Genomic DNA, 12,330 nt, shown 5'->3' on the forward strand with positions numbered 1-12,330 from the left:
ATGGCATTCTTTGTGGTTACTTTTTTCATGAAACATGCTAATATTTCCCTAACATCTTCAATACAAATTTAAGATGTACTTTTCTTTGCATATATTCAATTCATGAATGTGCATTTCAAGTGTACAGGAGACAACTATTAGTAATAAAGTGGGTACTGATCTCTCAAAAGAGATTTTAGAAAGTTCTTGTCAGGAACTTTTATTATATATCCATTCTTTTATACATAGAAAAATTAGTAGGCTTCTTCATTGGCTAAAGCAGCAAAGAGAGAGTTTTTTCATGGTTTAATATACGCTGACTAGAATAACCATAAAATTTTCTTGCACAAGAATGTAAAAAAAGAAACAAATAAATAGAAAGATAGTTTATGAAGGTATTCAAAATCTGTTAAATGGCGTTCTTCATGTGTACTTTCTTTCATGAAACATACTAATATTTTCCCGGACATCTTAAATAGATACTGCATTAAAGATACACTTTTCTATGTATATATTAAATTTTCATACGTGTTTCAAGTCTGCAGGACTTATTATAAATAACAGAGAGTACTGGGTTTTCCAAATAGATTTTAGAAAGACCTCGGGAGGCATTTTAATTGTGTATCCATGCTTCTCAAAAAATAGAAAAATCAACAGGCTTCCTCATTTTGTAAGGTAGGCGAAGAGCAAGATTTGCTCATGTTTGGGTAGATGCCAACTAGATTGATCATTGGGATTTCTTATACAAGAATAATAGAGCAGTATACTATTGCTGGATTGGTTTCTCATATTAGCACCATTTATAATGCTATCAAATGCAATTCTACCTCAAAATGGCACCATCAATGGCAGCCTCAGTGAATTGCTCTCTAGCAGATTTGATGTTTCTACTTGTACACCTGTCTGCTTTGGTACAGCAATTAAACAGGACAGGCACAGTCTTCAACAGAGAGTTAGGACTTCAGAGAAAACAAATGCAACCAGACTACTTTCCTTCAAGGACCTATGCTCTGCATGAGCCAGAAGAGGGCTGAGAAAATACCCATAGACCACTCACATCCTGGACATAAACTGTTTCAACTTCTCTCCTCAGCATGCCACACATTGCATGCCAAAACAACATTTCCCTCCTGTGCCATCAGTCTGCAAAGTACAGCATTTTCAGAGCATCTTATGGATATGAATATCCTATGGATCTAACCATGTAGACGGTATCAGTATTATCCTTGTCATCTTTTCTATTATGTATTCCTATTGGTATCATATCCCTATTGCTTGGTTGCTTTTATTTTATGATTTATGATTCATCACCTTGTTGCTTGTGTGTATACTAGGGCAGATTCCTTGTGTGTCCAATCACACTTCACCAATAAAGAATATGCTATTCTATTGTCTTTTTGAAATATCCTTACCAAGACTTGGTTGGTGAGTGAATCTAGGGGTAATCCCTCAAAGAAAGGTAGCCTCACCCTATGTCATATTATGTAGGGCTTTATAGATTATTACCAAGAACTGAAATTGGACCTGGAAGAAAATTAGCACCCAGAGAAGCTTTGGACAGTATACAATATACCAGGTTGGGTTATGGAATGGTCTGATGTGGCGGGGCAAAGCCAGTTCCATAGGTAGCCTGGCCTTATGTCATGTCATGTAGGGCGTTATAGGTGATTACCAATCCCTGAATTAGAATCAAAAGCAAACTGATACCTAGTGCTGTTTATGGAATAAGCATGTGTATATATGTCCTTCTTTGGGCATCCAGTATGGCACCTTCTATAGCTTCTGGGTACTTTTCAAGGGTAGTCCCATGTAGAGCGCATTGCAATAGTCCAAGTGGGAGATGACTATGGCATGAGTGACCAAATGCCAGTCCTCCATCAGAAGAGTGGAAAGTGGCATATAACACCTAGTTGGGCCAAGGGTCTCCCTGCCACATCTTCCAGCTGCTCTTTGACCAGGAGCTGTGAGTCCAGGAATCACAGCCAAGCTAATGCAAGGCTAGTATGGCTTCCAAAGATGACATTGTGTCTGTCTTGTGGATCAGGAATCAAATAAGTTTGAATGATTGGTTTGAATATTGGTAAAAAGGGACATGTTGAGATGGCAGAACTAAAGTTCTCTGTAGCTGTGAAAAGTTCCATAAGAAACCATAAGGCTGGTTATGCCTGTGACCTTTTCTGCTGTATCTTAGCCTTACTCTGTCTTCCGGGATCTTCCAACTTCAGAAAGTACCCACCTTTCTTCAGATTATTAAATGCATTTGGCTTATTAAAGGACATCAGGATTCCATCTCATTATTTTTCCTGAGTAATACCTGAACCTTGCTTAACCATCTGGGGTAGTACAACCCAATCCAGGACCGAATATGATAAACTCCTGGATGGAAAATGGCCTATCCACAGCCTGTCTATCTTATTAGATGTCCGTTGTTCCCTATCCTTAGCCTCTGGGTACAAGGTAAAGGTGGCTACTGCACCGGTCACTTCTTTCAGGATAGAGTGATAATAATAGTTATTATGCAAGGTATTGCACCACATGGCTTCCCAATACTATCAGACAGAACTTTGAGCAACCTGTAGTCATTAATTTTTCCCAAAACAGAAATCGTGCATGACCTGAAAAAATCAATGTTTAGTATTTAAAAATTGTGATGCCCTTTGCAAACTGGCAAGTGGCTTATGCTTATTTTCATTAACAGAGCTACTACAGGTAGTCCTCGACTTACAACTTAGTGACTATTCAAAGTTACAACGGCACAGAAAAAGTGAGTTATGACCATTTTTCACCGTTACAACCTTTGAAACATCTCCATGATCATAGGACGAAAATTTAGATGCTTGGCAATCGGTTCATACTAATAACCATTGCTGTGTCCCAAGGTCATGTGATCATCTTTTGAAACCTTCTGATAAGCAAAGTCAATGGAGAATCCAGATTGACATAACAACCTAGATTACTAACTTATCAACTGCATGATTCACTTTACAACTGTAGCAAGAAAGGTCGTAAAATGGGGGTAAATTAAAATAGTGACTAACTCACTTAAGAACAGAAATTTTGGGCTCAATTGTATCGTAAATCAAGGACTACCTGTATTGAATTCAATAGAATATGACCTCATGGACCAATACAACATTCTTCTTGACAAGTGGGTATGAGAAAAAGTTAAAGGCAGTGTAGTATGTCACAGGGTTATTTGACTTATTATCGCAATAGAAAATTGTCAAGTCCCTTCCCCAGATCCCCAAAGGCTCTTGTGATTCTATGACAATTAAAATGTGGTTGTTTAAATAACCCTGCTGATTTTCAAACCTGGAGTTAAAATGCTATCACTCAGTGGACCAATGTGTATTCTCCACTGTCTTAATTTGCAACAGAAACTTAACTTTCAGACTTTGAAGCTATTCTGTGGAGAAGATGGAATATTGTTTTTCAAAGGAATTTCCCAAGAAAAAAAGAATCAAATCATTTGTGATGGTAATGTTTTGGGCACTCATATTATATTTGCTCCTTAAGAATATCTGCAATGTTTGTTTTGCACAGTGTAGTAGCAATGATCCAAGCATCATTCTTCATAAATATTATCAACCAGGAGAACTCATTATTGGTGCTATAGTTTCTCAGTACATGGTTGCTTCCGAAGAGACCAAATTCAGAAGACATCCATTTCATGATATCATCCCCGAGTTCCTGTAAGTAGCTGAAATTTGAAAGCCATAGGGTGATCTTACTCTGATAAAAATTGGGAGAAGTCATATTAACAATTAGTAATTGCTAATGTTTTGGAAGGAAGGAGAGAAGGACAGGATATCAGAGTGATTTGGTACTCCAGAATCAAAAGAAGTTTCTACTTTTAAACATTTGTTCACCATGAAGTTAGCAGACATATATTGTATTGAGATGCAGCACATATTTCCTCAGAAGCAACTTGACAGTATCTATTTCTGATTTTTGAATTTCACTCTAGTTCAGTGACTCAAGCCTACCAACATGTCGTAGCCTTGGTGTTTGCAGTAAAGGAGATTAATGAAAATGCCCAGATCTTAACCAATATCACCGTAGGCTTCAAGATCTATAACACCTATTATAATGCAAGATATACTTATGCAGCCACAATGGAATTACTCTCGACACCAAGCAGGTTCATTCCTAACTATAACTGTGATCTCCAAAACCATCTGATGGCCGTTATTGGGGGTCCAAACTCTTATGAGGTTCAGTACATGGCAAGCATCTTGACCAATTACAAAATTGCACAGGTAACTGGCTTTCATGAAAGAATAATTGCTTTAAAATAAAATTTCATAAATAGTGTTTTATTAAAAAATATTTAATATTGGTTAATAAAATCATATTTAATATTGGTTAATAAAATAATATTCAGTTAGCTTTATTGATTACCCTTTAAGCCATATCAGAACAGAAGGAGCAAATACATTTCACCATTAAAATCTTATACAAGCAAATTAAAATAAAAGTAGGGTAAAAACAATAGTTATAGGATTAGATACAATATAATTTGATACATAAATATATAATTATATAAAAAGAATAAAATGACATACTATTATATTTCAATGTCACCCCCGTCAATCCCACATTTACAGATCTCAACTGACCATTTTGTTGAGGTACCGTGCAGTATTAAATGGTATTTTTAAGGTCCTGGCCACAAGTAAAGTAAGTTGTTTGAATATGGGGATCCCAATGGTTCATTCGTTTGGTATATGGACCAAGATGCCTGTCTCTCACCCCCTTATAGAATCAACAGTCAAATAGGATGTGAGCCAGGTCTTCAACCTCTCCACAAATGAAGAGATGCTAATTGTATGGTATAAAATGGACTCTTCCATATCTGACCATTGTGTCAAGGTGTTCAAATTTCACTCACGTAAATATCCCCCTAAGATATTTTGACAGTTGTAACTTCAAATAGCTGCCTATTTGAAAAGTTTGTTTGTATTTGCTCAGCCATTTCAAGTTACCCACCTTACTAAGGATGGCTATATCATTTTGTACTTCTTTTTTCTGAATTGTTCTCCTGTTACGTAAGAGACAGGAAGACCACTGCTTCTTACAAAATTTGTAAGTTTGGTGAATATTGTATATTTATATCTTCCAATCTTAATATTTAATATTGGTTAATACAATATAATTTGATAAATACATACATACAAATATATAATTATATAAAAAGAATAAAATTACATACTATTATATTTCAATGTCACCCCCGTCAATCCCACATTTACAGATCTCAACTGACCATTTTGTTGAGGTACCGTGCAGTATTAAATGGTATTTTTAAGGTCCTGGCCACAAGTAAAGTAAGTTGTTTGAATATGGGGATCCCAATGGTTCATTCATTTGGTATATGGACCAAGGTACCTGTCTCTCACCCCCTTATAGAATCAACATCAAATAGGATGTGAGCCAGGTCTTCAACCTCTCCACAAATGAAGAGATGCTAATTGTATGGTATAAAATGGACTCTTCCATATCTGACCATTGTGTCAAGGTGTTCAAATTTCACTCACGTAAATATCCCCCTAAGATATTTTGACAGTTGTAACTTCAAATAGCTGCCTATTTGAAAAGTTTGTTTGTATTTGCTCAGCCATTTCAAGTTACCCACCTTACTAAGGATGGCTATATCATTTTGTACTTCTTTTTTCTGAATTGTTCTCCTGTTACGTAAGAGACAGGAAGTTCATCAACAGTCGTGGAAGGTAATCCTTTGCATGAACTAGTAAAGACAGAAAACCAAAAAGTTGGAAATGACCTTAAAGGTCCTTCTCATCCAATACCTGCCTCTTTCCTAATTTCTTTCCATAGAGTAGCTGTAACAAGAAATACTAAAAAGATCTAGACATGGTTATATTCCTGCAGACTATCTAAAAGTGGAAAGATACTTCTGGTACAAAAATTGGCAATATATTTCTAAATTTATCATATTTTCTCGGTTTTTTTAAAAAAAAATCTTAAATCTTATGGTAATGCTATGCTATTATCGATACTACCTTGGTGAATCCTTTGTTTTGGGGTAAGAATTTAGAAAGTTCTTATTTCCTTGTATTATATATAATCGTCAGAATTTCAACTATAGCAACTTTAAGTTTTTACTTCAAAGCAGCTGAATTTTTGGTAACGTCAGAATATTCGAAAGTCTGGATTATGACATCAGATGTTGATTTTGTATCCAATCCCCAGCAAAGGGGTTGGGATTTAAATTTCCTTCATGGATCTTTATCCTTGGCTGTTAATTTCAAAGATGTTTCTGGCTTCCATCAGTTTCTTCAAGCAAGAAACCCTGCTTTGGAGAAGGAAGATGGCTTCCTAAGAGAAACCTGGCAACAGGTATTTAATTGTGTCTTCTCTAGTTTCACCGGAGACCATATGAGAGAGGACATTTGCACTGGAGATGAGCAGCTAGGGACTCTCCCTATGTCGGTGCTTGAGATGAGAATGACTGCTCACAGTTACAGTGTCTACACAGCTGCATATTCCATTGCATATGCTTTGCATGCCATGTACTCTTCTATGGACAACCAAAAGGGAATTGCAAATGGATGGAGACAGGAAAACCACTGCTTCTAACAAAATTTCTTAGTTTGGTGAATACTGTATATTTATATCATCCAATCTTAATGTTTAATGATCATTTGTTACATAACATCAGTTAGAGCATTAATGTGAATTGGATTACACTGTACCGTACAAATGTAATTTGACCTAAAAATGTTTTGATGAGAGGGTGGGAATGAGATGCTTCTTTTCTTCTTGGTTTCCTTTAAATAAAATTTTAGCTTGGATATTGCTCTGCTCCAGAGATGAGTACCCAAGATGCTTTCTTCCACTGGATGTTCCCAAATAAAATTCAACAGCACAGGGGGATTCTCTATCTTCTATTGCATTTTGGATGGACGTGGATTGGGGTGTTATATATTGATATTGGGAAACAGACACAGGTATTACTACAAAATGTGCTTCCCTTGTTTTCGAAAAATGGCATCTGCTTCGATTTCATCAGAAAACTGGCTGAAGGCTACCTCAATGACTTTGACAAACTAGTAGAAGTGATTCACGAAACATTATTTTTTCTCTTGACCCGTACTTCTAATGTGGTGATTGTTCAAGGTGAATTTTCAACTATAGCAACTTTAAGTTATTACTTCAAAGCAGCTGAATTTTTGGTAACGTCAGAATATTCGAAAGTCTGGATTATGACATCAGATGTTGATTATGTATCCCTTCCCCAGCAAAGGGGTTGGGATTTAAATTTCCTTCATGGATCTTTATCCTTGGCTGTTAATTTCAAGGATGTTTCTGGCTTCCATCAGTTTCTTCGAGCAAGGAACCCTTCTTTGAAGAAGGAAGATGGCTTCCTAAGAGAAACTTGGCAACAGGTATTTAATTGTGTTTTCTCTAGTTTTACCAGAGACAATATGAGTGAGGACATTTGCACTGGAAATGAGCAGCTAGGGACACTCCCTATGTCAGTGCTTGAGATGAGAATGACAGCTCACAGTTACAGTGTCTACACAGCTGCGTATTCCGTTGCATATGCTTTGCATGCCATGTACTCTTCTATGGACAACCAAAATGGAATTGCAAATGGATGGAAACAGAAAGTTCATCAACAGTCATGGAAGGTAATCCTTTGCATGAACTAGTAAAGGCATTTGCAGCATCCTTTCCTTGCAGACAGAAAACCATAGAGTTGGAAATGACCTTAAAGGTCCTTCTCATCCAATACCTGCCTCTTTCCTAATTTCTTTCCATAGAGTAGCTGTAACAAGGAATACTAAAAAGATCTAGACATGGTTATATTCCTGCAGACTACCTAAAAGTGGAAAGATACTTCTTCTGGTACAAAAATTGGCAATAGGACCGGGATATCTTTGGGACCGCCTTCTGCTACCACATGCCTCCCACCGACCGGTACGCTCCCATAGAGAGGGTCTCCTCAGGGTGCCGTCAGCTAAACAGTGTCGGCTGGTGACCCCCAGGGGGAGAGCCTTCTCTGTGGGGGCACCTACCCTCTGGAACGAGCTTCTCCCAGGACTTCGACAACTTCCTGACTTCCGGACTTTTCGCCGCGAGCTGAAGACGTACCTATTCTTCCGAGCAGGACTGGCTTGATAGGGGTTTTTAATTTGTTTTTAAATGGGGTTATTTTATATTATGTATTTTATCTTAAATTTAGGCCATATTGAATAAGTTTTTTAAATAGTTTTTATTGTAATATATTGTATTGCTTTTACTTGGCTGTTCACTGCCCTGAGTCCTTCAGGAGAAGAGCGGTATAAAAATTAAAATATTATTATTATTATTATTATTATTATTATTATTATTATTATTATTATTATTATTATTATTATTATTATTATTATTATTATTATTATTATTATTATTATTATTATTATATTTCAAATTTATCATATTTTCTCGGGTTTTTTTAAAAAAAATCTTAAATCTTATGATAATGCTATGCTATTATCGATACTACCTTGGTGAATCCTTTGTGTTGGGGTAAGAATTTAGAAAGTTCTTATTTCCTTGTATTATTTATAATTGTCAGAATTTCAACTGCTGCTCTGTGGGCTAGTTTGTTTCCTTTGATACATAAAACAAAAGGCAATAAAGTGTCAAACATTGAACCTAAATTTGCCATGAATCAGCTGTGGAATTAATCAGTTCCACAGTTAGGTTAATTGTTGCATGAGTATTTGCTGGTCTTTGAAAATTCATTTTGCAGAATTAAACCATATCAAATAAATACGTTCAATTTCTTTTAGTCTTTCAGAATGAAAGATCTATTTTTTCAATATACTTTTCCTGTTTTTTTTTGTTCCACTTGTATCATCAGGGAAGTCATGGCATATCTTGATGTCAATTATCAGTAAAGAATCCTGCCGCCTCATACTTAGGAGTTAATAGGTATAGCATATGAATAGTGATAAAAGAAATTGCAATAAAAAAGGAATATATTAAATGTTTCTTTTCTTACTCTCATTTAGATGCATCACTTTCTTAGGTATGTCTCATTTAATGACAGTAACGGAAGAACTATTTCTTTTGACCAAAATGGAGAGTTGGTAGGAGGGTTTGAGATCATCAACTGGATCACATTCTCAAATCAGTCTTTTCTTAGAGTCAAAATTGGAAAGATGGACCCAGGAGCACCCACAGACCAACTGTTGACTATTTCCGAAAAGGACATTGTGTGGCCAACCCAGTTTGGACAGGTAGAATCCATGTCATTTCAAGACCACTTTAGCTGAAGTTCAAATCGCTTCAATACTCAATTTACAATTCTGAATCTTTATTAACAAAGACAACAGCCATAGTTTCTACATCTGTCAGTTAGAATTCTTTCCCCAAAATATTATTCTTTTTTCCCCTCTTATCTAAGGTTTCAGACTCACAATGTTCAAGATACAAAGTCAACTATTATTAATAAATAAAACAGTACAGCTGCCAATTAGAATTGATATTCCAAATATTCTCTTAATTTTTTTTTGTCAGTTGGACAATATAAATTTGTCATCACTGATGAACTGAACAAATCTAACTGCAATATTGATTGCATTTTGAATTAGTTGCCCTTTAATTAAAGGGAATACAAATATATCCATCTATTTTCCTAGTAAGTTATTGCTGTCTCTCATTCAATAGTACAAATCTTTTTCAGTTGTTATAATGCACAACTTTTTCTTAGCTTTCCATATTTAATCTAATGCTGCTTCATTTCACAGACAGACTCAGCCCATTTCATTGTGTAATGAGAAATGCCATTCAGGTTACAGAAAAAGCACAAAAGAAGGACAATACTTTTGCTGCTATGATTGTATTCCATGTTCAGAAGGAAAGATCTCCAACCAGACAGGTAAAAGCCTTATCAGAATATTGGATATATTTCAACATTTAGACACATACTATCTTTAGTATCATATATAAAGACTTGGATTTTAACCACCAATATAGTGCGAATTAAAGAGATGGAGACATCAATTTATAAATGCAAACCCCTTTTTTTTGCATTATGCACTATAATCCTTATCAGACTGATAGTAATTTTAATTGATAGTAAGTCAGTGATTGCATTTCACCAATTGGTTGATGATTAAAAAGAGTGGACCTCACCTGAATGTACCTGAATGCACTTTTCTCATTAGAAAAACACCTGAATGTGTTTGTTGCACAAATACAGCTGAGAAACCTACAATACCTTAGACTTAAAATAACTTTATTGTCACGTTGAATGTATACTAATCTGCATACATTAAAACAAATTTTCATTGCGTACAGCTCTCAAACGGTCTCCTCTTCCTATATACATAAAAATGTACATGTAGATTTACATAAAAATGAAAAAATAAATAAACAAATAGACAAATAAATAAGCAAGCAAACAAACAAACATATACCTACATATATTATATGACACGGAGAAACATCACAGTCCAATATACATGTATAAAGCAAGAAAAATGAATTTTGCAAGTTAACCAGACAGATGGCCTAAGTAATAAAGCTGCTATAGAATCAGGTACTCCTGCTAGAAATACATCGAAACTTTCTCCCAGGGGGGAGCATGAAGTGGGTGTGTGGGGTCTCTAACAATGCTTTGTGCTCTAAGCACATAATGCTTAAAAGCAGTATCGTGAATAACAGGAAGTCTCCTTCCTATAATCCTCTCTGCTGTCCTTATCACATGATAGTAACTTACAACTAATATTTACAAGCTAACAAACTAATTACAAACTAACTAATTACAAACTAACTAATGCTAAATAATAGCACTTAGACTTATATACCATTTCATAGTGTTTTACAACCCTCTCTAAGCAGTTTACAGAGTCAGTGTATTGCTTCCAGAAATCTAAGTTCCCATTTTCCTGACTTTGATAGGGGGAAGTCAGAGCCAACTTGAGACAGTTAGGATTGAACTGCTGACAGTTGGCCAAGTAAACTTTCTTAAGGGGGAAGATATAGAGAAATGTTGTAAGTATCTTGATTTAATATACACTGTTGCTTTTTCAGACATGGATGATTGCATTCAGTGCCCAGATGATCATTACCCAAATAAAGACCGTGATTCATGCATTCCCAAACCTATCAGTTACCTATCTTACAAAGATAATTTGGGGACCAGCTTGGCCACAATGGCTCTTGTGTTTTCTTTTACTACAATTTACATTCTCGGAATCTTCCTGAAGTATCACAACACTCCCATTGTCAAAGCCAACAACCGCAGCCTCTCCTACATCCTCCTCATCTCCCTTCTCCTCGCCTTCCTTTCTTCCCTGCTGTTTATTGGTCGACCCAGAAGTATCACTTGTCTTCTTCGACAAACTGCCTTTGGCATCATCTTCTCAGTGGCGGTTTCTTGTATGTTGTCCAAAACAATCACAGTGGTTCTTGCATTCATGGCCACTAAGCCAGGATCAAAGATGAGGACGTGGGTTGGAAAACGACAGGCCCTTTCTGTCATTTTTTTCTGTTCCCTTGTACAAACACTACTTTGTGTAGTCTGGCTTTCCACCTCTCCCCCCTTCCCAAATGTTGACATGGAGTCTCTTAGCACTGAAATCATTCTGGAATGTAATGAAGGCTCTGTTGTGATGCTTTATTGTATATTGAGCTTCATGGGCCTTTTGGCTATTGTCAGTTTTCTTGCAGCTTTCCTAGCCAGGAAACTACCAGACACTTTCCAGGAAACCAAATCCATCACTTTCAGCATGCTGATCTTTTGCAGCGTCTGGTTGTCCTTTGTACCTGCCTACATGAGTACCAAAGGCAAATATATGGTGGCCGTGGAGATCTTTGCCATCTTGGCCTCCAGTGGGGGATTACTGATTTGTATCTTTTCCCCAAAATGCTATATCATTGTCTTGAGGCCTGACCTCAATAGAAAAGAGCATCTGATAAAAAGAATCAATTAAATGGCATTCTTTGTGGTTACTTTTTTCATGAAACATGCTAATATTTCCCTAACATCTTCAATACAAATTTAAGATGTACTTTTCTATGCATATATTCAATTCATGAATGTGCATTTCAAGTGTACAGGAGATAACTATCAGTAATAAAGCGGGTACTGATCTCTCAAAAGAGATTTCAGAAAGTCCTTGTGAGGAACTTTTATTGTGTTTGCATGCTTCTATACATAGAAAAATTAGTAGGCTTCTTCATTGGCTAAAGCAGCAATGAGAGAGTTTTTTCATGGTTTAATATACGCTGACTAGAATAACCATAAAATTTTCTTACACAAGAATGTAAAAAAAGAAACAAATAAATAGAAAGGTAGTTTCTGAAGGTATTCAAAATCTGTTAAATGGCGTTCTT

At 36.0% G+C, this 12,330-nt stretch overlaps 1 protein-coding gene across 1 annotated transcript; it reads left to right on the top strand.

Annotated features, from left to right (window-relative positions):
• The first annotated feature begins 3,098 nt into the window (after positions 1–3,098).
• Positions 3,099–11,927, top strand: LOC131197931 (vomeronasal type-2 receptor 26-like). The gene is made up of 8 exons (XM_058182434.1): positions 3,099–3,131; positions 3,523–3,671; positions 3,947–4,238; positions 6,271–6,509; positions 7,010–7,631; positions 9,000–9,016; positions 9,738–9,868; positions 11,026–11,927. Exons 1-8 carry the CDS (start codon positions 3,099–3,101, stop codon positions 11,925–11,927), a joined length of 2,385 nt encoding a protein of 794 aa, XP_058038417.1.
• Positions 11,928–12,330: the final 403 nt, after the last annotated feature.

The sequence above is a fragment of the Ahaetulla prasina genome, chromosome 4 (assembly GCF_028640845.1).
Source record: "Ahaetulla prasina isolate Xishuangbanna chromosome 4, ASM2864084v1, whole genome shotgun sequence".
Classification (NCBI taxonomy): Eukaryota; Metazoa; Chordata; class Lepidosauria; order Squamata; family Colubridae; genus Ahaetulla; species Ahaetulla prasina.

What these genes read in the sequence shown, in the direction of transcription:
- LOC131197931 (XM_058182434.1), top strand. Translation starts at nt 3,099, where the DNA reads ATGGACCAATACAACATTCTTCTTGACAAGTGG. An exon ending in ACATTCTTCTTGACAAGTGG is followed by an intron (nt 3,132 to 3,522) that starts GTATGAGAAAAA and finishes TGTTTTGCACAG; the next exon opens with TGTAGTAGCAATGATCCAAG. An exon ending in CCAATTACAAAATTGCACAG is followed by an intron (nt 4,239 to 6,270) that starts GTAACTGGCTTT and finishes GGCTTCCATCAG; the next exon opens with TTTCTTCAAGCAAGAAACCC.